This window comes from Manihot esculenta, chromosome 8 (assembly GCF_001659605.2).
Source record: "Manihot esculenta cultivar AM560-2 chromosome 8, M.esculenta_v8, whole genome shotgun sequence".
Lineage (NCBI taxonomy): Eukaryota > Viridiplantae > Streptophyta > Magnoliopsida > Malpighiales > Euphorbiaceae > Manihot > Manihot esculenta.
In genome coordinates this window covers 6,094,306-6,119,130 of record NC_035168.2, presented here as the reverse complement: position 1 = coordinate 6,119,130, position 24,825 = coordinate 6,094,306, and the positions used below count along the sequence as shown (strand labels likewise).

Sequence of the window (24,825 nt, the reverse complement as noted above, 5' to 3'; positions counted from 1 at the left end):
AATTATATCTTTTTCATTCATTTTCTTATAAAATTTAATATTTTTTTAATCTTACTGCATAATTTGTTATAAATTTAGTTTTTTTTTTAAAAAAAAAAGTTTAGTGTTATTTTCATTTTACACACTATACAAACAATAAATTACAAAATCGTGTAAAATAAAGCATCACATGAATTCTGGGCCATATAAAAATAGAAAAGAGCCGAGAAAAGGAAATCTTATCACCTGGATCCCAGATGAACAGTTTGGGTAGCAGAGGCCGATGACCGTCTAATCTGATCTCCGACAATTGTGGTTGGTGCAAAAATCACAATAGATTCCATTGTCCAGCAAAGCATTGCGACCCCACCTAGTGAAAATTCCAACGCGGTTCCAAGCTTAAGTGGTCAACAACATATCAGTACAAGTCCAGCGATATTACCTATTTTGGCTTTAATAAATTATTTTAATAATTAATAAATATTCCGTTAATAATTAAAAATTTTAAAAAAATCATAATTTATTTTTTGAACCAATAAATATTAGCATTTGACTAAATTAGAAATTTATAAAACTCTCACATTGAGTAAACTTGTGATACATTTTATTTTAAAAAATTATTTATTAATTTATTTTATTTATTTTTTATTAATTGAAGTGAATATAAGAATTTTTCCAATCTTTATTTTTTTTTGTGGTTGTAAAATGGACACAGGAAAATACTCTGCCAAAGACAAAAAAAAAAAAAAAAAAAAAAAAAAAAATCCCAGGTAAAATTTTCGTCATGAGGCTTTCCATGGTGATTTTATTACCAAAATTTTCTTGAATACAAAGTGATTTTGCTTGCAAGTTAAAATTTTTTTCATGAGAAAATGAGAAGCCACCTAAGTGATTTGCTTTCAGTTATGTCCACACAGAGAGGCCAACTCAAGCATGTGATGCGATGATGCTATCAACTCAATCATGCTTTCCATGTTCAGGTCCACCATATCAGTTTTACATATTCAAAGATTAACTTACCATAATTATAAAAAAGGTTAATTTACAATATAGTCCTGAAATTTAATAAAATTTATAATTTAATTCTTACGTTTTTAATAGTAAATTATTTAGTTCTGAATTTTTATTTTGCCTACAAAATAATTATTCTGTTCAATTTATCTTAAAAAGTAAATTCAAATTAAAAAGACTAAATTATTACAAATTTTTAAAATTAAAGGAACTAAACTGTTATAAACAATAAAATTCAAAGGTTAAATTGTGATAGTCTAACAATGAATATTGACAGAATTACTATTTTCTTATTGGAATGAAACGTTAAGGACTAAATTGTTTCACATTAAAATGACTAAATTATGAGTTTTATAAACATCGAGGACTGTTTTATTAATTACCCTTATAAAAATCATTAATTATTGGTATAAGAAAATATATTAAAGTGCAATGAAAGTATGCCATGTGTACAAGAAAAGAAATTAAAGTGCTACCCAGATATGAATCTTACCTTTAAAATAAACAAAAGCAAGAGTCAATCAAGGCCAGGTCAGCTCCTTCTTCCTATTGTAAAAGTCAAGGCATCCATCTGAATCACATTCAAACATGACATCCTAATTAAAAGCTGAAATTTAAAAGTAAGCTGCGATATAAAATAATAAATTAACAGCAATCTGACCGAAAGGAGAAAAACCAGAGAAGTTTTTGAAAACTTTCTTTGCATAAGCTTTCTTCTAGAGTGGCACTCTGCTGATCCCCACAAAAACCAAAATTTTCCATCTCATTCTGTTCTGTTTTTCCCATTTCTGGCAATTGTAGAAAAACCCATTTGCCCCTCTTAAAGATTCAACGAATGGATCCTTGTGAGATTGTAAATGAAGAAGATTTTGATTATTCAACCATGTCTGAGAGCTCGTTTGTGACCACTGGATCATCATCTTCAGGTCATCAGAATCAGGACATCAAGCACAAGGGAGCAGCAGAGCCAACGAGGAAAGTGAAGAAGTTGAGATCAATCAAGCTCGTCAGATTGCCAAGCTTGAGGCTCACTACAAGACAAGCAAGAGTTCAACTTGATTCTCTCTCTACCTTCCCGAGTGGTATAGCAAGTTTACTGCAGCTTGATCAAGCGGACATATCAGATGCATCGCCAAATTATATGAAGACCACCACTTCTTCTGATGCAAGGAAGGAGAGTTTACAGGCAAGATATTAGAAATAGGAATCTAGTTCTGATAGCACTAATCTTAGTGTTTTTTCACTTTTAAATCTATTTGTTCTTAACCAAATATTTGGTTTTCTATGCAGAAATCATCAAGAATTTTGACGAGAAGATCTAGTTTTAAGCCTTCAAAGAGTTTGACAAGGTTGTCTAGTACAAAATACAGGAGATCTTTGATGAGGAAGTCTTCTGGGGGATCTGACCTGAAGGGGAAACTGAAGAAGTCCAGATCAATCAAGACGAGAAATCTATCTTCAATTGCTTCATCAAATGATGCAGATACATCAGCTAGTCAACTGAAGGAAAGGAGCCATTGTGATGTAAAGGACGCTCATTTTCAGGCAAGTTCTTGTAGCCCTGAGTCTAGTTTGAGTAGCAAGGATAAAAGTAAGAAAAGCTCGAAGAATTTAAAGCCCAATTTAGCTTCTGGTAACAAATCAATGAGGGCCATAACCAGAACACCTTCTTTGAGACCTCAAAGAATCTTAACAAAAATGAACAGTATAAGAACAAAGAGGCCTTCCATGAAGAAATACTCTCAAATGGTTGACTCAAGCATACAAAAAGCCACATGTTCTTCAGTTCTCAAGGATTCCAAGTTTCCTGACCATCTTGAGCTTCAACCAGGAGGAAGTGAATATGAAAGAATTTCAGCCATGAAAGTGTGCACATATAGTTATTGTTCACTTCATGGCCATCGCCACTCTGATTTACCTCCATTAAAGCGCTTTGTATCAATGAGGAGACGTCAGCTGAAGACTCAGAGAAGTATCAAATTGGAAAGTCGATCCTTTAACAGAGCAAAACGTTCTACTAAAGCAAAGAAAGGAATGCAAGCAAGCAAAATGGGTTGCCAAACAGATGCTGCAATTCCAGAAACAACCCAGAAGAGCAGAGAAATCACTTCAATCAGAAAAATGGCTGAACCAGAAGCTGACTTTAATGGAGAAAGCAATTATGGTGGAGATGATGAAGATACCAACAATTATAAATGTGTTGGTGAGAGTATACTTGAAGAGGTATTACATCCTCGTCTGTGTCTGAACAAGAAACTGCAGCTCAGTGAGTTATCCACAGAAGAAAGTAAAGAATACTGTACAGACAAGAAGGGAGAGGGAACTGTTGCATCCAACTCCCATAATTATTTTCTTCCTGTTGATCATCCTGAGCACGCTAATACCATCTTACAAAAGGTCGAAAATCCTGGACAGTGTGATATCCTGCCGTTTGATGATATTGCTGGCACCTGCCATGAGGAAATTCCAGCAGGTGGAGAATTTCTCCAAAATGTCAATGAAGCTAGATTTTCAGGTTTGAACTTTGATGCATACAAAGGTGATCGAGAATTGAAGACTTCAGAGGCAACGACTTCAACAAGTTTAGCTAGAAAGCCAATTGATAAATTCAGAAGCCTAAGCGCCAAAGCATTTGAGGATGCAAGCAGAATAAATGATGTGATATCTTCTGCTTCCACATGTGATCAACTAGTTGAACAAACTTCAGAAAGAGGGGAAAAGAATGAAGATCCTCTGCAAGACACTCAGTTCCCAGGGACAGATTCGGAGCCCGATAGATTTTCTGGTTTGAACTTTGATGCATACAAAAGTGATCCAGAATTGAAGACTTCGGAGACAATGACTTCAACAAGTTCAGCTAGAGAGCCAATTGATAAATCCAGAAGCCTAAGCGCGAAAGCATTTGAGGATGCAAGCGCAATAAATGATGTGATTTCTTATGCTTCCACATGTGACCAACTAGTTGAACAAACTTCAGACAGAGAGGAAAAGAATGAAGATCCTCAGCAAGACAATCAGTTCCCAGGGACAGATTCTGAGCCCGATAGACTTTCAGGTCTGAACTTCGATGCATACAAAGGTGATCCAGAATTGAAGACTTCAGAGGCAATGACTTCAACAGGTTCAGCTCAAGAGCCAACTGATGAATCCAGAAGCCTAAGCGCGGAAGCTTTTGAGGATGCAAGCACAATAAATGATGAGATTTCTTCTGCTTCCACATGTGACCAACTAGTTGAACAAACTTCAGAGAGAGAGGAAAAGAATGAAGATCCTCTGCAAGACAATCAGTTCCCAGAGACAGATTCGGAGCCCAATAGATTTTCAGGTTTGAACTTTGATGCGTACAAAGGTGATCCAGAATTGAAGACTTCAGAGGCAATGACTTCAACAAGTTCAGCTAGAGAGCCAATTGATAAATCCAGAAGCCTAAGCGCGAAAGCATTTGAGGATGCAAGAACAATAAATGATGTGATTTCTTATGCTTCCACATGTGACCTAGTAGTTGAACAAACTTCAGACATAGAGGAAAAGAATGAAGACCCTCTGCAAGACAATCAATTCCCAGGGATAGAATCTGAGCCCCATAGATTTTCAGGTTCGAACTTTGATGCGTACAAAGGTGAAACAGAATTGAAGACTTCAGAGGCAATGACTTCAACAGATTCAGCTAGAGAGCCAACTGATAAATCCAGAAGCCTATGCACAAAAGCATTTGAGGATGCAAGCACAATAAATGATGTGATTTCTTCTGCTTCCACATGTGACCAACTAGTTGAACAAACTTCAGAGAGAGAGGAAAAGAATGAAGACCCTCTGCAAGACAATCAGTTCCCAGGGACAGATTCGGAGCCCAATAGATTTTCAGGTTTGAACTTTGATGCATACAAAGCTGATCCAGAATTGAAGACTTCAGAGGCAATGACTTCAACAAGTTCAGCTAGAGAGCCAATTGATAAATCCAGAAGCCTACGCGCGAAAGCAATTGAGGATGCAAGCACAATAAATGGTGCGATTTCTTCTGTTTCCACATGTGACCAACTAGTTGAACAAACTTCAGATAGAGAGGAAAAGAATGAAGATCTTCTGCAAGACAATCAGTTCCCAGGGACAGATTCTGAGCCTGATTGCAACTCTCCTGTAGTAGAGAAAACCCAAATGGAGAAGCAAAGACACGCAGGACTGTGGACCCTGATATATCAACATATGGCATCAGGTATTGCTTCAGATTACGAAATGCAGCCAACTGTTAACAAAATGGATAAGGAACAAGGGGAAGATGCAAACACTTTGCCTGCAATGAACAATTCAGATTCTTGTGGAGATTTTTCTGGAAAAGATCAGGGCATGGAGGTGTATGATCGTGATAGAGGCAGCCATAAGATTGAGCTTTACCAGCGCAGTGCCATTAAATTGGTACAGGAAGCGTTTGATAAAATCCTCTCAGAAATTCCCGATCACTCATCTGATGATCAATCAACTAAAATCGACAGCATGTTAGACAAGGGAGAAAAGATTCATGCTGCAAGTGGGTTTGATTCAGGTAAAGAAAGCGCGGAACAAGATCAGGCAGAAATGAGGCTGAATGAATATACTATGCATGGGCCAGAAGGACAGAAAACACAATCCGATGTAGAAAGCAAATCTAACCAGCAAGCACCCAAGAGCTGGAGTAACCTGAAAAAGATAATTATCCTCAAGAGATTTGTCAAGGCATTGGAAAAGGTGAGGAACTTCAATCCTCGGAAGCTACAGCATCTACCAGTACAGCTTGAACCTGAAGCAGAAAAGATCTATCTACGCCATCAGGCCATGGAAGACAGAAAAAATTCCGAGGCATGGATGCTTGATTATGCACTTCAACAGGTTATTTCTACACTAGCCCCAGCTCAGAGAAGAAAAGTAGCTTTGCTTGTTCAGGCATTTGAAACAATTGTTCCATTACCAGAAACTGGTACTAGTCCAACGTATCATGTAGCTGCTTCTTCACATGCAACTCCAGCTCAAACTTTTACTGCTTCCTCTTATGAAAATGGTTCTGGAAAAGGAAAAGAAAACAATTTTGGAATCTCTCTTCGTAAATCATCATTCCCCAAAGAGGATCAAGACCAAGTCAGTAACTCCTACACATCAGAGGAGGACTTTCCAGAATCTAGTTCTGAGGTCAATAAACCATGTTCAGAATCTGGTTCCACTCACACAGCACCGAGTATTTTGACTTCTGAATTCACTTCCACAGGCTTGAAGGAAAAAATTGGAGATCTCAATCATGATAATGGTGACCAAAATTCCATTGCCAAAGATGATGACCCTGGACATACCAATTACTGTTTGCTGGAGCCAGGCGAAGCTGACTTATCTGATAAGCCTTCCCTAGAGTCAGCTGATGTGGCAACCAGTTCTCATGATGAAGTTTCACTAAATGGAGAAATTCTCCAAGAAGTTCCTGTAGAAGTAAGTTTGATTTCTGCTTTAGAAGTCCAAGATCGTGATTTTGAATTCAACAGTGAAACATTGGTGTCAGATTGTCGAATTGATCTCACTGGTGAACATTCAGATGGAACCAAAAGCCAAATCCAAAAAAATTTGGCAGGATCAATTGCAGATGACAATGCACACATTTCTGTTTCTGTCTCTGAACTGCAGGAAGAATCATCTAAAGTCACTGAAGGAGAAAATGTGCTTCAAAATAAGTGTTTCCAAGAATTTTCTGCACATGAAGAATCTAAATTCAGTTCTGCTGACAGAGCACATGAAAAGCAGAAAAATATGAGACTTTGGTACTTAATATACAAGCACATGGTTTCAGGCAGTGCAAGTCTACTCGAGGAGGGGCCAGACAAGGAAGAACAAGCAGATGATGCAAACACATCTTACGGAATGGATAATGGTTGTTCTCATCAAGGTTTTTCTCAGGATAAAGATATAAATAATCATAAAGCAGGCAACCAAAAGATCGAACTCCAGCAGATTGAAGCCATAAGAATGGTTGAAGAAGCAATTGATGAAATCCCGGTTCCAGATATTCAAGATGACTCACATGATGATCAATCAGTCAGCAGTGATGTAATCCGAGATCAGGATTTCCTTGAAAGGCAACCTGATGAAGGAGGGGAATCTTATATCTCAAATTACATTGGTTATGCCAAAGAGAGCTTTGGAGAATCCAGCAGTACAAAAATAGAGCAAAGCTCCATGCTGGATCCAAAAGAACCATACCTGATTCCTGAAAAGAATGCTATAGCAGACAAAGAAAAAACTGCATTCATGGAAGAAAATAAGCCTAAACCGCCAGCACAGAAGAACTGGAGCAATCTGAAAAGGCTAATCCTTCTTAAGAGATTCGTCAAGGCATTGGAAAAGGTTAAGAAGTTGAATTTGCGGGAGCCACAATTCCTGCCCTTGGAGCCTGAGAAGGATCCAGAAAAAGTTCATCTAAGGCATCAAGATGTGGAGGATAGGAAAAATGCTGATGAATGGATGCTTGACTATGCACTTCAAAAGGTTGTTACTAAATTAACTCCAGCTCGAAAAAGAAAAGTGCAGTTGCTTGTGGAAGCTTTTGAGTCAGTCATGCCTACTATTGGAAGTTGAAAGGGGAGAAATTCCCAATGCTAAAGCTACTCTGGATTCAAAATCTATAAACCTGAAGTTTATTCGGAAGGTAAGAATAAATCCCTAAGTTGACATAAGAAGAGCATAGAGCATCCGAAAATAAGGCAAAAGATGGATTGCATTAAATGGACATATTTAAAGTGCACAAATTAACCTACAATTTTGTTCAATAAATATGCAGGTATGGTGACAAGAAGCTACCTTTTAATGCTCATTTCAAATGGCTCTATACATCATTAAAATTTTCAGCAAAAACCATCATTTGTGGAAGAAAGTCAATCAGAAAGTTGCAACTCAAAAGTTCAATGGAGATTTGTGAAGGTACATACAGTGAAAACAATTTTTAGCAATTTTTGGAGCTTCTTAGTACCTGTGAAGAGTGATGACATATATATATGTATATGTGCGTGTGTGTATATATATATATATATATATATATATATATATATATATATATAATGCAGCCTGTAAGGTGTATTGTATGTGTCATTCATTCAGTTTCAGTGGATTTTAGATTATACACTATAAAATGCTATAGTGATTAAAGGCAAAGTCTTGTTACAGCATATTTTTCTGATAATAACCCCATCAAACTTTAACAATCCAGCAAAGGATTGAAAATACATGCAATCATGAAACAGTAAGCTGCCATACCACATACATAAGCATTTGACAAAAAGGAGAGGTGTGAAGAGGAGACAAAGGAATAAAGAAAGTCTGATAAAGAATTTGTGAAGCCACGCAGCTAGTCACATGACAAGGTGTATGCACAGAAGACACTTGATGACAGCTACATAACAAGGCTAATGATTATTTATTCATAGTCACCATCACTATGATTAAAAAAAATGGAAAACAAAGACCCATCTTCTAATCATGAATTATCGAGTAAAAAAACAGCTCATGTGCATTGAAGGAATGATATATGCCAACGCAATTGGTCATTGCCTGAGAGAGACTCTATATCTAATTAGACAATCCTTATGCAATTGCTCATCAATACAGACAAAAACAGTGCATCTTTAGTGCACTTATCTTTGTCACAGAATCAGAGATTTTAACCCTATCCATTTCACTTGAACTCGAAACAAATTAGACAAAAATCCATCTTGATATGATATCAAATTTAAAAATTAGCGACCATCTGGAAGGTACCCAGCAAGCAGAACTTTAAAATCATGTGATCTTGAGACACAGCTGCCTGGTAGCAAAATAAACAGGAAAAAAAAAAAGGAAAGTAGAGAATTCAAAAACCCACATTACTGAATAAAACACAGAACCAGGAGATTGACCGTTGATATTTAGACGTCTGAAACAGTGCGTGCCTCATCTCAATGTAGGATTTAAGAGAAATCCTTCAAAAAAGAAAGGAAAAAAAAGGCTCAGTCTAATCATTGTCGTCGCGGCAGCGTTCTGTCTCTTTTTTTCTTTTACCTGCATATCCATGCACGGGAATGGCTGCCAAAGAAAGCAGCGTTCTATCTCTTGCCTCATTTGATCATTGGAACCCTTGGCTTTGGGCAACGAACTGTTAGCCACTGTTGACGAGAAACGGTACCAAATCTAAGGTTCAATTCAGAACAATTTGCTAGTTTATCATGTGTATACCTTCTAAAACGCTATTACAAGAGATGAGATTTTAAGGAATTTTATCTCACAGAATTAAATCACCGTATAGCAATATGGCATGTGAAGTATTTGAAAAAAAAAAGCGCAACGTCAGTTCACGGGTTATCTGATCAAGAGCTCAGCGACTAACGCCATCTTATGCAACATTTTTTATAGTGCAATATTATATTAACCTTCTGCACTAGTTTTTAATATCAAAAAAAATATTTTATTTATATTATTTTTTCTTTAATATTATATTATTTATTTTATTTTAATTTTATTTATATATTTCACTCAAAAAATTTATATAATTTTATATATTCACTCTAAATATTTATATATTTTATATTTTCATCCAATATTTTATATAATATATTATAAATAAATTAATTTATTATAAATATTATTTATAATTATGAATATATTAATTTAAATTAAATTTTAATAATTATAAAAATATAAAATAAATTAAAAGTATAATAAATTATGAGAGTGAAAAAAATAAACTTAATTGAAAATATATATAAATTTTGAATTATATTATATATTTAAAAAAAATAGAAAAAGATATAAATTTTGAATTATATTATAAATTTAAAAAAAAAAAAAAGAAAATGGCGTTGCTACAGTGTTGGCGTGACACTGTAGCGCAGCGCCAAAATCCCGTTGAATGTTGATGCTGCATTGGAGGGCCATCTCTAATGCCAAAATAGAATTTGGCGCAGCGTTGGAGATGGCCTAAATACCCATAACTAGTGGGCAAATTTTAGAAGTAACAAAAAGAAAAACAAAAGTAAAAGGAAAAACAAAAAGAAAGAAAGGCAAGGAGATAGAAAAAAAAAAAAAAAGCCACAAGGCCGATTATGTCTTGATACAATCTGGGTATTAGGATTACAATACTACAATTCGAGTGTTAGTTCCGCTAAATAAAATCATAAAACGAGTTTTATTAGGTTATAATCTAAGTATTAGTTCCGCTAAACAAGATATTTATAACATGTTATAAGGCGGGTTTCGCCATGTCATAATCTAAGTATTAATTCCACTAAATAAGACTATAATACAGATGCAACAATCCGAGCCTAGATCCCACTAATTAGGGTTACAAAGCAGATTTCGCCAGGTCAGGTCACAAAACGGGTTTCGTCTGACCACACTGAGTCATCGGTCCCACTAATTAATACCACAAGACGGGTTCTTCTAGACCAAATCATAAAGCGAGTTCTATCATACTATAATCCGAACGTTAGTTCCACTAATCAAGGCTACAAGGTGGGTTCTGTCAAACTACAATCCAGGCTTCGGTCCCACTAATCAAGGCCACAAGGTGGGTTCAGCCAGGACAGGTCACGAAGCAAGTTCCGTCAAGCCACAAGGCAAGTTTCACCAAAACAGGTCACAAGGTGAGTTCTATCAGGTCAGTGTTAGTCTCGCAAAACAAAACATCTTATGCTAGGCAACCGTACGAGCAACCGATAGGCAAACCTGTGGGCACCAAATTCCGAAAGACGAAGGTGTCAATAAGAAATTAAAGTTGTTAGGGAATTCTTATGACCAAGCCTCAAGATGCACAACTGGGTATAAGTCCAATATTGCAAAACTTCTCTAAGGAATTTCATGCTCAGAAGGCGGGAGTCTATTAGGCCACATGCTCAGGTACTTATCCTGTTTCACAAAAATTCTCTAAATTATTTTATGACCGCTAACCAGGTGTTAGGCCATGTTAAGTGAACCTGCCTTAACCCCTTTTTTGGGCAAAAAATGGTGATACACTAGGTTCTTGGGCTGGTAGGGTGGTATCTGCTTAGCCAATTGTTAAAATTATTTAAATCATCAGTAACGACAATCATATGAAGGTACGGAACATACAAATACTTAGTGAAAGTAATAACGAGATATGCAAAATATATATTTTTATTATAAAAGATCACATGGGAAGAGAGAGGTCTTCAGTTTTCTCCTCCCAAATCTCTATTACACTAGTATTTTCTACATCTATTAGTAGAGACTTGGACGATGGGATTTTTCTCAACTTGTCTCTCTCCCTCTTGCTTGATCTCATCCTTCGGAAAGCTACCATTTCTCCAACTACCCTCCTAGCATGGCCCTAAGAATCAACCTTGTACAATCCAATCTCTCAACAAGGGTCTCGACACTAGAAACCATTAAAGAGGGTGACACCATGGCCGGCACAGAGCCCCTTCATAAGTTTAATATAGCTATTATAGTCCTCGGCCATGACATAAAGGTGAACACTTTTGCACATTCATAAAGACTCTGTAACTTCTAAAATAAAATAAAATAAAATAAAATAAAATAAAATAAATAATAAAAAAGAGAAAGAAAAATAAAAAAAAGAGAAGAATAAGATGAATTAAATTTTAATTTAAAGACAAGTGGCTCAATTGTAACCACTTAACCAAATAAATTTTATAAAAAAAAAAAAAGAAGAAATAAAAGAAAAGACTAGAAGAAGAAGCCATCTTCTCCATTTTTCTTCTTTCTTCCCGTGAACCAAGAAGAAATTCCAATTCTCCATCTTTTGTCTTCTACACCAAATTTCTTCAAATTTCCACCTTCAATCAATTACCCATTTTCTCCCAACACCTTTCCAAGGTAGAATTTGAAGAAAAGAAGAGAAATCAAGGAGAAATTCAAGGTTGAGGGAGAGTGAATAGTAACTAAGTGTTGGAAAATTTAAAAGTATGTTAGGGGTTTTGATGTAGAAATGTTTTTTATCATTTTTATGTGAATATTTATGAGGAATATTGTATTAATATAATTTGTTTGTTTATTTTTCACGAAGAAGTAGAAGGGAAGTGTGGAAACTCCAAAGGGAAAAGAAATGAATATTATAAAATTTTAAGTTTATGGAAGATTTTGGAAGGTTTAAGGTTTGTGCTCAACTTTATTTGAATAAATTCAATAATTTGTTAATTATGTTTTGTTTGAAAATTTTACTACCTTAGTAGAACTATATCAAGTGAATAATATTTTAGTTATATTACATGATTAAAGTTTGAAGAAAAGCTAAACTTGATAAATAGAAAATTTTGAAATTAATATGTAATTTGACTAAAACTCAAGTTATGGACCAAGTGGAGGGATGTAATTTGGCTAAAATACAGTAACAAAAAAAATTTATTAGTCTAAATAAGGAATACTACTTTTTATACGTTAAACATTGTAAATTAGTTAAATTAGGATTGAAAGAAAGTTGTTGGATAAAAATAAAAATTAAAAGAAAAAGAGAAATGAGATATAGTGTATCGTGATTAATAGAAAAATATATTAGATTAGGAAAAAAATAATAATAAAATAATAATAATTAATTAATTAAGAATTAAATTATGAATTTGTAATTTATGTAGTTGAATTGAATTAATAGATTTACATGATATGACAATATTTAAAAGCAGAATTGTAATATGATAAAGTATTACGGTTTGAATAATTAAAAGTTATACTATATTGAAATTTTTGTCTCCATGTTTAAATGTATAAATTATTTAAAGTCTGGCCCTAGTAAGTTTGGTAGGAATTGTGAGTTAGTTTAAATGTTTAAATGTATAAATTATTTAAAGTGTGGCCCTAGTAAGTTTGGTGGGAATTGTGAGTTAGTTTAAGGGTGTGGCATGCCATCTTGCAGTACTGCACTACAGTTACACTGATTGGTACTCTACAGGTACGGCTGATATACTCTACCGCTACCGTTATAAACTCTTTTGAGTCATACAATTATTTGGCACTTTGTGTTCTACAATATAGCTTTCTTATCTGACTTAATAGTCCCATTTAAATTTATAGGGGCTAAAAAAATTAAAAAAAATAAATAAATGTATTAAGAGAAAATAAAATTTTCTATATGAAAAAAAAGATCATGAAATTCAAATATATATATATATATATGAAATAATAATATGATTTAGCATTATTTCAAATTATTTGCTATATAGTTTATTGTCATTTGTTTGATTTATTGTTGATAAATGAATTTTGATTTAAATGTTTTATTTAAAAAAAAAAAGTTGAGCACCACTAAGCAATTTGCTTAGTGCGTATGAATTTATTTTCCTCGCGTAGGTTGTAAATTCAAGAAGCAGTAGATCAAGATCTGCATCAACCCAACCAGAGTTACATTATTAATTATCTTGGGGTATATTTTGTAAATTTTATATAAAGTTGATTTTGGAAATCTGGCATATACATAAAGATTTAGAGATAAAGATTTAGAGATGAAGTTGTATATGGTTGTGAATTAGATATATTTGAAGATTTTAATTTTTGGTGTAAATATTGGTTATTAGTATAAGTTTTTGTGTTGAGATTAATGAGATGGTTTATGAAGTGTTTGATCTGAGTTGAAATTGTGTTGATGTTAAAAAAGTTTGGGGGGTAAGATTGAAGTTTATAGAAGTGTGATATTACTATTTACAGGTGGAATTAAGCCCATATTTTAGGGAAAACTCTGTCGAATTTTCGGTAAAAAAAAAGACCATGAATTACGTGATATAAATTAAAGGAAAAATAAGAAAACCGTTGCAAAATGTAATGTCTTCGGCTCGGTTAATTAAATAACCGGGTAGGGGGTGTTACAGACTCACCTTCAGCTGCTCCTCGTAGACCATGATGGTATACTCCGCATGAATATGATTGTCCATAAAAGTGGGAATGTGGCCGTGGAAGAAAGAGTCGGAGGTAGAACTTCCACCAGTAGAAAAAGAAGAAGAAAAGAAGGTGCCCCTACTCATTTCTATAAAAGGAGAAAGCAAATAATAAATACCCTGAAACAAGGGGGTAAAAATAGAGAAGAGGAGCGGCCAGAATTTTTGTGGACATCAATTGTAAGCAAAAGCATAGTAGAAGGGTTTTATGCAATGGTGTAGCCGATAAAGTTTTGAATACAGCTCGAGAAATAAGACAATCATTATTTATAGGCAGAAGCATGCAAAACGACACAAGTAGGGAAGACCAATCTAATCATGCCATGTGTCCTAGATCAATAAAACAAAACTATCACCTTTGAATATGAAGAATCGAAGACCAGCGGGGTTCTCTGATACTACACAAGAATCACCCAAAGTGAGTCGTGAGTTGTCACCATAAAATAGAGCCATATGGCAAGAGTCTGATAAGCGGATGCACAGTCTCGCCCAAGAAAGAGAAGATCCAGACATCATTACATCCGATTTTTTATCAAGACTCGCCTTCCCCTGAAAAGATTGAGCCTTCACATAAATTTATGGTTAGCAGGCACAATGTTGTGGATTCCCGTTACACCTGTAATCACATGATCACCGACTAGCTAAACTGGTGAAATCCCTTATCAAGAAACCGGCCACATCACATCATCATCGGATTATCAGAAAATACTATATTTAATTTTGTCCTCTTATAGTATAAAAGCCAACGATCACAGAGACAAAGACACACAATTTCTACACAATTACTCTTTGAATTCTAAACAATTCTTTATACTGGTCATATTCTCTAGTTTACTGACTTGAGCGTCGACTGTCATAGATACTAATCACCTCACATTCCCTTTTTTTATAAGTTTAACCAATCGCAACATATCTCTACTTTCCGACTGCATCACTTATTGTTAATTAATATATAATTCTAGAAGTAGCGTCATTGTAATAACTTTTGGTAATGCAGCATAATGGATTTAGAAGGGGATATAGAAAGAATGAATTATCCTATTTGGAGGCATCTAGTTTCGGTATAATATCTTTTAAATTAAAACTAAACTAGTTGTAATTTTGGTGTATTGCACGATTTATTTTTCTATTTTTATGATATACTTTAATATTTATGTTTACATTGTAATTTCCAAAATTATAATATAAAAGTTCATTAATGATGAGTGTATTTCATTATTAAATTATTATTGCTTGCAAAAATGTTTAATTGAAAAATTTAAACCATAATATCTCAAAATCTAAAACTTTCATTGTGTAAATTAAATAAAAAAATTAAAAAAATAAAATTAAATAAAAAGGGAGATTTACAATTTAGTCCCTGGATATTACTATTATTAACAAGTCAGTCCCTATATTTTCAGAAACCTATTAAAACGTTTTTATTTTTTATCTCTGTCAACAAAATAATCCTTTCATCTATTTTTGTAGTTAAAAATATAGCAAAAGACCAAATTACCCCCTTTTTTCCCTCCTCCTCCTCCTTCTTCTTCTTCTTCTTCTTCTTCATTGATTCTTCCTTCTCCTCTTCTTCTTCTTTGGTTCTTCTTTTTCTTCTTCTTCTTCTCTGATTCTCTTTGATTTTTCTTTTTATTCTTCTTCTTTAAGGAGGAGGAGATTCTTCTTCTCCTTCTTCTTCTTCTTCTTCTTCTTCTTCTTCATCATCATCATCATCTTCTTCTTCTTCTTTTTCTTCTTCTTTTCTTCTTTTTGAAGGAGGAGGAGGATGAGGGGCTATTTCGTTGACGGAAAGAAACGATAAAGATATTTTAACAGATATAAGAAAAGATAAGGATATTTTAATAGATATGAGAAAAGATAAGGATATTTTTTAATAGATTTCTGAAAATGTAGAGACTGACTTGTTAATAATAGCAATATCTAAGAACTAAATAAAGTGTTTTATTTGAGAGTAAAATTGGATTTTAAAATTTTTTCTCTCTCATCATTTATTTATTTTTAAAGGAAAAAAGGACGGAAGGACTATTTCGTTGACATAAAGAAAAAATAAGAGACGTTTTAATAGGTTTTTAAAAATGCAGGGACTGACTTGTTAATAATGACAATATCCAGGGATTAAATTGTAAATTTCACAATAAAAAATTTATGCTAGTTAATAATTTTTTAAATATTATATTAAATTAACAAGTATTGGAAAGTATACAAAGCGGCCAAACCTTAAGTTCCATTTTAGATGATAATATATTAATAATTAAAAAATTATTATTTAGTTATTGTAATATAAAAATTTATTAATTAATATTTTAATTTTAAAAAATATATTAAAATATTTTTAAAATTTTAAAATTATTTTTTTATTAATTTTAATTATTAAATATAAAAAAATATAAAATTTTCTCAATTAAAAAAATTAAATCATTTATATTTTTATAAAATTAAGAGATTAATTAATAAATTTTTTTATATTTTAAAAATTAAATAATAAAACACTCTATATTTTAAATTAAGAAAAATTGATTAATAAATTTTTTAATATTTAATATATTTTTTAGAAAATTATAAATTAATTTTTATAATATTAAAAAATTTCTCTTAATTTTAACGAGTGTATTAAAATATTTTTTAATATTTTAAAAACTATGCTAATTAATTATTTCATTAATTTTAATAATTAAATATTATAAAAAATTTAGAATATCTCTAACACAAAAAAAATTTATTAATAAAATTTTTAAAATTTAAAAAATTAATTAATAAAATATTTAACTGTAAAATTAATAAGAGATTAATTAATAAATTTTTTAAAATATTAAAGATATTTTAATATACTTTTAAAATTAATAAATTATTTAATATTATAATAATTAAATAGTAAATTTTTTTATAATTTTTAAAATTAAAAAATTAATTAGTGCTAAATACTAAATTATCCTTAATAATTTACTACAACCCATGTATTTTGAAAATACACTCCTAATTTCCTACACAGAGAGAGAATCAGAAGACTGATATCCCCCGATTCTCACCAGCCTTTGAATCCTCCATCAATTTCAGCACCATTGAGATTCAATCGGCGTTGGCCTACTTCAGCTTTGATCCATCGGAAATTTAAAGAAGAGGAGGAAGGAGAAGAAGAAGAAGAAGAAGAGGAAAGTATAAGGAACTAATATGACTTTGGAGAGATTTGAGGAGCAGGACTTTTTCGCATGCTGTGGCAGCACCAGATTCGCTAAAGAAATGGCGTCGGCTTACCCTTTTACTTCCCTTGATGATGCCATCTCTGCCGCCAGAAACATCTGGTTCAACAAGGTAAAGATTCCTTTTTTTTTTTTCTTAAAAAAAAAAAATTCTGTGTATGTGCGTTTCTTTATACTAATACTATTCTACCTGGTATTATATCGTAAAGGTTGATGTCAATGGTTGGCTTGAAGCATTCTCAGCTCATCCTGCGATTGGACAATCGCCTTCTTCCGCCCATGCTTCTCATGCTTCTGCTCAGTTGAGTTTTCATTTGTCCCCTATCCTGTACCTCAACTTTTCTGTTTCTTTTGATATTTAATTTATATGTAATTTATACTCTATTAATCAGCATCAACTATCTGGAAACGGGTTGGAGCTCAATCAACAAAAGAAAACATCCGTTTTCTTTTCTACTTGTGTAGCAGTTTGTGTTTAAAATTTTGTTGACTAACTCTGAGTTTACTCATCTGAAATGAATAGCATCAATAGAAGTTTCAGAAAATAACTTGGCAGCTTTTGTTGACTAACTCTGAGTTTCCATGCGGGGGGTGCTAACTGCTAATCATGTAACTTCGATCAATGTTACCTAATTCAGGATTTGTCATACGTGTTAATTTTAATAATTTAGTAATTCGCGATACTGAGGGATAAGCATAGTTGGTAGGCTATAAACGGTCACAGTATGCTAAAACATGTTGATAAATTCATTTTTAGACTATATACGTAAGAAACATAATTTAAAGGAGCTATTTTAAGATGCATGTGTGTATAAAGTTGATATAATTTGGTCCTTAATCACTATTTTTACTATATTTTTGTCTACTTTTTTTACACAATTATAGAAAATTTTGAATGTATTCTTATTTCAAGTTTTTCATAAATATATGACTTTCTCTTGTTTTTTTAAAAACCCGTGTAGGCTTACTTGTCCTAACAAGCTTCGACTCAATATGTGCTCTCTGTCTCTCTGTCAATTTACAATATTCCTGTCTTTCACTGAATACTTTCATGGGATTGTTATGATGATAACTTTGAAGTATAATGTTTCGTTTGACATATAACTCTGTATTTTAATATGTAGCCGTATTTGAAGGTATTCTTTCGATCAAATTATTTTCCTTGTGTTGAATCCCACATCGGTTGTGGAAAGGGGTATTGTGCCCCTTATATGGGCTATATGCAATTCTCCCCCTTGAGCTAGCTTTTAGGGTGAGTTAGGCCTAGCCCAAATTTAACATGGTATCAGAGCCTCCCCATCCGATGTTGGGTCTACCAGTAAAACTCTGGGCGTGAGGGGGTGTGTTGAATCCCACATCAGTTGTGGAAAGGAGTATTGTGCCCCTTATATGGGCTATAGGCAATCCTCCCCTTTGAGCTAGTTTTTGGGGTGAGTTAGGCCTGACCCAAATTTAACACCTTGAATGTGGTGACACACATTATTTTTTATTTAGTTTTGTTCATCAAGATGTTTATAGACATAAGGCGTCTCTCTTTTCCTGTCTTTTACTTAGTATTTTACTTGCTTTAATGTAGATGGAGTAAGGGAGAGCAGTCAACTGCTTTAGCAACTTCTACTGCCTCCACCTTACAGGTTAGATTGGTCTTACAATTTTATTTTCAAAATTGTTGAGGTATACTTCTGTTAATGTCAGAGGTATCAAATGTTTTGCTAGTGTTACATGGGACAGAAGGACATTGCTCGCTGGAGAAGTTATCTTCTAATCCTATATTTTTCTTGCCTGGATATGTTAATGTATCCAATTCATTAGAGGTATCAAATGTTTTGCTAGTGTTACATGGGACAGAGGAACATTGCTCGCTGGAGAAGTTATCTTCTAATCCTATATTTTTCTTGCCTGGATATGTTCATGTATCCAATTCATTAGGTGGTCTATTTCTGTTACGTGTCCTGATCCATTTCCTTCTTTTGTAAAAGAAAACACTTCTAGTTTATATTGTAACTTTAAAAAACTAGCTTACTCATTTCTTCATTTTTGGCCCATATGCTCTTTGCAGGAACTTTCTGACGGGAATGCCCAGTACAGGCAAAAGTTTGGATTTGTATTCCTTATATGTGCATCCGGACGGAGTACTGCTGAAATACTTGCTGAATTAAAGGTGAAGTTTGGTTTTTAGCTTGCATTTCAAGTGCCATAATATGAATCATGTCTTCTTTAATGAACTAAACAACTAGTATGCTGCTTGTTAAAGTATGAATTAACGAGGCATTAGCTTTTAAATAATAAGTCATAAGCTTATTGATGATTATTTTTGTCCAGATATTCTTCAAAATCTTCCTTTTTCTAATGTCGATGTTGTTTAAATGTGTTCTAATGTAACAGTAGATCTTTACTCTTTCAGAGACATTCATGCTGCAGTTCCATTTGAAAGAAAACATATCTTACAAACTACAGCTGGAAAAATGTTTACTAATAGCTGTAAAAGTAAACAATTTTCACAAATCAATGAGGGGCTTTTGTGATGTTGATATTATTCTTTATTGGTCAGACACACCACCAACACGAGAATTATTGTTCTACCACTTCTCTATACTTTTTTTCCCATTTACCATGTTTGATCTCAGTCCACTCTTCATTGTCATTCTTTCTCCTCTTCTTCTTTTTCTTCTCTCTTATATTCAATTTTTTGAACAAGAAGTGATTTTTTCTTTTGTTTTGTGCAGAAACGGTTCCAAAACAGGCCCATAGTTGAGTTTGAAATTGCAGCACAAGAGCAAATGAAAATAACAGAGCTCCGTCTTGGAAAGCTCTTCTCAACCAAAAGTATAGCTGCTTCAACTGGTAATCAGTATCCCACAGTTTCTGCAACAAAAGTAGAAGGTATTTTCTTTTAAATATTATAGTGGGGATAGGTGTTGGTTTTTATTTTATGGAATTTCCATGATCTTTTTTGTTTCTTGTTTAGAGAGTCTTGGTTTATAATCTCTCCCTAACATCTTTTATATATGCCTTTTTAACATATCTTTGTATGGATTATGATTACCTTTTTGTATCTTACTCACTTCTTGTGTTTGTCTTATACTTTCACAATGCATTGACTAAACTTCACATTTTAAGGTTCTCGTGGATGAAAGTCTTGGTTTGATCCCTTCACTATATCTTCTAATACTCATTTTCAACTAAACTTTTTATGGATTGTGATTATATGTAAAGTAGGAGCTGGAATTGTGTTGTAAGGACTGAAGAATGGAGATCGAGATGAGAAAAGTAGAATAGAAATAGGTGAAAGGGAAAGAATAGTCACAGGTGAGAGGAGAATAAGAATTGGGAGGGAAAGGATGGTTTTATTGAATCTTGAATGAATGAACTGTTTACAATCAAATCTCTAACATACCTGAAGGTCTCTAATAACTGTCACTAACATAATTGACTTTAGTCAACTAGAGTTCCCTCCAAAACTAATAATTTTCTTCTTACTAGTCCCCTTCCCCTGCTACTTATTCCTTCTAGAAATACATGACAATACCCCCCCTCCCCAAGTGAACCTTCTTGTCCCCAAGAAGATTTGAATTCAGGAAATTGCTTGAGGATGAAACTTTGATCCTCTCGAGTAGTTTCCTCTTGTGGCAAGTTGCTCCATTTAATGACGCCTTGAGGAATCTGCCTACCCGCTCTTAATAGCCTTTTAGACTTCAAAACTGCTTTAGGCATGATGTCCACAAAATCCTCTTGGAAGGAGGGTAGGTCTTGAATAACCACAGATTGCTCCCCTATTTTCTTCTTTAGTGAAGACATACTAAAGATAGGGTGTATAGCGGACTCAAGTGGCAATTGTAGCTTGTATGCACAAGTCTAATCCTTGCTAACACCTTATATGGCCCATAAATCCTAGTAATGAGCTTGAAATGCTTCCTTGTAGCCAAGGAAGTTTTCCTATAAGGCTGCGTCTTAAGTAAACCCAGTCCCCAACTTCAAACTCCCTCTCAAACCTTTTCTTATCTGCATGTTGCTTCATTCTGTTTTGAGTTTATAGCAAATTCTCTCTTATTATGTGAGACGTGTGCTGCCTAGTTTGCAGAAAATCCACCAACGCCGGTGTCCAGTGATGTTGGAGGAAGGGTCACCGGCATGAAAGAGTCGCCGAAGAACTGTTCACGCGCCGACGCGTGTATCGGAGTCAGACAGCTTCGATGGCGCGTGGAGCCGGTTCTGGTAGCTGCGCTTCACAATGTCGCCAATTGGAAGCTGGCGAGAATGGTGGGCTAGGTGGTGAAACCAATTGATTTCCTAAAAATCTCCAAACGAAGGTGGCAGATCTGCCACTCACATTTAGGCCAAGTTTCTTGGCTCTGATACCATGAAAGCAGTGATGAAAAAAGAATTCCCCTCGAGCCAATTTGGGTATATATACTACTTATAAGAATACATACTAGATAAGAAAATAAATTAATTCCCTAATTAATCATATCTCTAATTATGCACACAATCACTATAAATCTAGGCTATTTACAGAAAGTATCTCAACAACACGCTTGTTCTCAGGACTTTTCTTCCATCAATTACTGTTACACCAATAGCAGGACAATAATTATTGGAAACTTCATTTCCTTAGCCACTTACTCATTAAGGAAATTGTGAGTGCTACCACTGTCCACCAAGATCAACATCTTTTTGTTCTTATGCTGCCCTAACACCCTAATAGTGTTAGACCCCTGACTTCCCTCCAATGCATGCACTGACAATGTTCCTCTTCTTGCATTTCAACAGCATTTCCTTTCATCACATTGTGCTACTCTTCTTCCCCTTCTTCTAAATTTTGACTTTGCATTACACTTAGAGCTGCTTCACTTTTATCTCCTTGTTGTGTCATCATAGATTTTGCTTTACGCAAGGGACCAGGGAAGTACCTTTCTCCACATTTGTAACATGTCCTGGGTGGTCTATTGGTTGTGGAGTTAATGGTGGTATTCTGGTTAACCAGGGTTTGGCTGGTAGTAGGTGAGGTCTTTTGCATATCACTGGTTTTTTTTTAGGGAGGCAATATTTTCTAAATTTGGGGGCTATTTTCTAATCCATGCCTAGGTTCTTCGCCATCAAAAGACACCAATTGAATCTTGGGAATGAATTTAGGCATACCTTGGGAATCAACAACAAATCTAGTGCTGTTAGAATCTCCCAGTGGTGGATTGCTGTGGCCCTTGGGGCTGGGCAGGATACCTCTGCCCCCAATTGATACAGCAGGTTTCCAGCAGCCATAGGAGTCTCTCCCACTCCTTCACTGCTTTCTCCCACAACTTCTTTCCCTTTATCAGGTATGGTGGCCCCAAATATGCTTCTCAACTCATCCAAAATAGCATTCCTGCTCTCATCAGCATTCTGATTAATTTCTTCCCTTGATTTCTCCTCGTCTCTCCTTGCACTTCCTTGCAAAACTGTGATTTGTTCTTCCATTTCCACCATTTGAGTTTCTTGATTAACTGTTGTGCATCTCGTCATTGTTGCAACAAGCAGGATCGAGATTCAGCTGGAATTCAATCAGATTTGAGATGACAAACCCTAACCTTGGCCTTTGCAGCCTTGCTCTGATACCAAATTGTAAAATAGGAGCTGGAATTGTGTGGTAAGGACTGAAGAATGGAGATTGAGATAAGAAAAGAAGAAGAATTGAGATGAGAAAGGTAGAACAAAAACAGGTGAGGTGGAGAGAATAGACTGAGGTGAGAGGAGAATAAGAATTGGGAGGGAAAGGATGGTTTTATTGAATCTTGAATGAATGAACTGTTTCCAATTCAATCTCTATTATACCCGAAGGTCTCTAATAACTGCCACTAACAGAATTAACTTTAGTCAACTAGAGTTTCCCTCTAAAACTAATAACTGTCTTCTAACTAATCTCCTTTCCCTACTACTTTCTTATTCCTTCTAGTATATGACATTATGGTTGCATTTTTTTCATTATTTGAGTTTCTGTTATACTTTTGCAGTACATTAACTAACATTCCACGATGAAGTTAAATAAAATTAAGGTCCTTAGGGATGAATACAAAGTGAATGTGGGATAGTGTATGGATATTCTTGCAAACCTTGTTGGCAACACCATAAATTTTGAAGTAAAACTGGATTTGGTAAAAAATGGAATACATTCAAATAAGCCTCTCAAGTTTTTAATAAAACCCAACTAAACCTATTAATTTGAATCCAAAAGCTCAATTCATCTTCGAGTTAAACTATTTGTAGATGAAGGCATATCCAATAGGGTCTGTGCAGGTATCCCATTGAACCGAGAATGAGTGGTGGTTTGGGACAAGGCTGAGGAACAATGCAGCTGCACTAGAACCTATGAGATCTATAATCAAGAGTGAGATGAAGAATAGGGGAGGAATTTTGCTAAGAAAAGAAGAAAAGAAGTAGAGAAGGGAGATTCAAAAGGAGGAAGAAGAAGAATGAGAAGGGATTTGGTTTGTAGTGTGCTATGGGATAATTGGGTGTTGGATTGTTGTGTGCTGTGGGGATAATTGGGTAATATCGGTTTTCTTTGTTATTTATTTTACTAAAAATAAAAAATAACTTTTTATTATTTAAAAACATGAAATAATTATTTTATTAACAAAATTTAGTAAAAAAAATTATTTTAATATTTTTGGTGACAATGGACTTATTTGGTCTTAGAAAGTTATGGGTTAATTTGAGCTAAAAAGTTATTTTGGGCTTATCTGAACATCCCTAAAATGTGTAGGGGAAAATTTGAAATTCTTCCCCCCCTCCCCCGCCCCCTAAAGAAAAAGAAAAAGATGGCAAGAAAAAAAAATTAGGACAGAAAACAAGGTGCCTGTAATCTCTCACGTGGTGTAGTATTTTTCTGCAATTTCCTAGTCAAACGTGGCTTTTGATTGTTCTCCTTTCCTGAGTCTCTCTCCAAGAACGGGTTGCTTGTTCTCTTCCATGGAGATTGAGATTGTATCAATTGCTACTATTTGATTTTTTTTTCCTTTTGATATTTAGAAGATCGTGTAGCTGTTATTGGTGGACATTTAAAGGCTGCTCCAAATTCTTCCTCTGATAATGTGTCTCAAATCCCAACTCGAACCCGACCACCCATTACCACACATATCTTGGATGTTTCTCGAGGTTGTCCAGCTGCTGGCGTTGAGGTGCGTTTGGAGATGTGGAAGGGCAGTCAACCTCGACCCATGTTTGATAAGATAGATATTGGTGGTTGGATATTTTTGGCATCTTCAAGTACAGATGCAGATGGAAGAAGTGGTCAATTAATGAGCATTGTTGATGATGTGAACCCTGGAATATACAGAATAAGTTTCAATACGGGTAAGTACCATCCATCTGGGTTCTTTCCATTTGTTTCTGTTGTCTTTGAAATCAAAGAATCACAAAAAAAGGAACATTTTCATGTTCCTCTGTTGCTCTCACCATTCTCATTCAGTACTTATCGGGGCAGCTAGAGCCTTAGGCAGGTCAGTTAACAAACAATGTTTTTTCAGGTACAACTTCTCCATTGTGAATGTAATAAATGCTCTTATCAACTTCTGCTATAAACAGTTTAGCAATAATATTTGATGCTTGATCTCTTTTTATGTAATACAAGAACGAAGGAATCATTCTGTTTGTGCATGTTTGGTGGGGCTTGCTATAAGAAAATGGACATATTTTGTCAAAACTATCAATTCTTCCTAATTCTTTGTATATTTTTGCCAATTTATTTATATAAAAAATATTATTTTTAGTGTAAT

At 34.3% G+C, this 24,825-nt stretch overlaps 2 protein-coding genes and 2 long non-coding RNA genes across 5 annotated transcripts; 2 read left to right on the top strand and 2 right to left on the bottom strand.

Annotated features, from left to right (window-relative positions):
• Nucleotides 1–92: 92 nt before the first annotated feature.
• On the bottom strand, nt 93–1,793 carry LOC110621079. Its single transcript, XR_002488902.2, has 3 exons — nt 1,652–1,793; nt 1,484–1,561; nt 93–349 (listed from the first exon to the last, which is right to left on the bottom strand). It is a non-coding gene; the product is annotated as an uncharacterized LOC110621079 (long non-coding RNA).
• A 32-nt stretch (nt 1,794–1,825) lies between these two features.
• Nucleotides 1,826–8,036, top strand: LOC110621076 (calmodulin binding protein PICBP). Its single transcript, XM_021765127.2, has 3 exons — nt 1,826–2,176; nt 2,281–7,651; nt 7,784–8,036. Exons 1-2 carry the CDS (start codon nt 1,826–1,828, stop codon nt 7,579–7,581), a joined length of 5,652 nt encoding a protein of 1,883 aa, XP_021620819.1. The 3' UTR covers nt 7,582–7,651; nt 7,784–8,036.
• LOC110621080 lies at nt 6,562–9,347 on the bottom strand. The gene is made up of 3 exons (XR_002488903.2): nt 9,037–9,347; nt 8,861–8,957; nt 6,562–6,697 (listed from the first exon to the last, which is right to left on the bottom strand). It is a non-coding gene; the product is annotated as an uncharacterized LOC110621080 (long non-coding RNA).
• Nucleotides 9,348–16,829: 7,482 nt separating this feature from the next.
• On the top strand, nt 16,830–24,706 carry LOC110621078 (uric acid degradation bifunctional protein TTL). Of its 2 annotated transcripts, none has more exons than XM_021765131.2 (6): nt 16,830–17,186; nt 17,284–17,375; nt 18,651–18,708; nt 19,134–19,235; nt 19,801–19,957; nt 24,080–24,706. In XM_021765131.2, exons 1-6 carry the CDS (start codon nt 17,046–17,048, stop codon nt 24,535–24,537), a joined length of 1,008 nt encoding a protein of 335 aa, XP_021620823.1. In that variant the 5' UTR covers nt 16,830–17,045; the 3' UTR covers nt 24,538–24,706. The 2 variants fall into 2 exon arrangements, with proteins under 2 accessions (XP_021620823.1, XP_021620824.1); XM_021765132.2 differs by having other exon boundaries at nt 16,831–17,186; nt 24,083–24,706.
• The last annotated feature ends 119 nt before the right edge of the window (nt 24,707–24,825 follow it).

Excerpts from the sequence above, each read along its gene's own strand:
- LOC110621076 (XM_021765127.2), top strand. The coding sequence starts at position 1,826 with ATGGATCCTTGTGAGATTGTAAATGAAGAAGATTTTGATTATTCAACC. Across the intron at positions 2,177-2,280 it reads CAAGGAAGGAGAGTTTACAG|AAATCATCAAGAATTTTGAC; the intron begins GCAAGATATTAG and ends TTTTCTATGCAG.
- LOC110621078 (XM_021765131.2), top strand. The coding sequence starts at position 17,046 with ATGACTTTGGAGAGATTTGAGGAGCAGGACTTTTTCGCATGCTGTGGC. Across the intron at positions 17,187-17,283 it reads GAAACATCTGGTTCAACAAG|GTTGATGTCAATGGTTGGCT; the intron begins GTAAAGATTCCT and ends TATATCGTAAAG. Across the intron at positions 18,709-19,133 it reads CTACTGCCTCCACCTTACAG|GAACTTTCTGACGGGAATGC; the intron begins GTTAGATTGGTC and ends TGCTCTTTGCAG.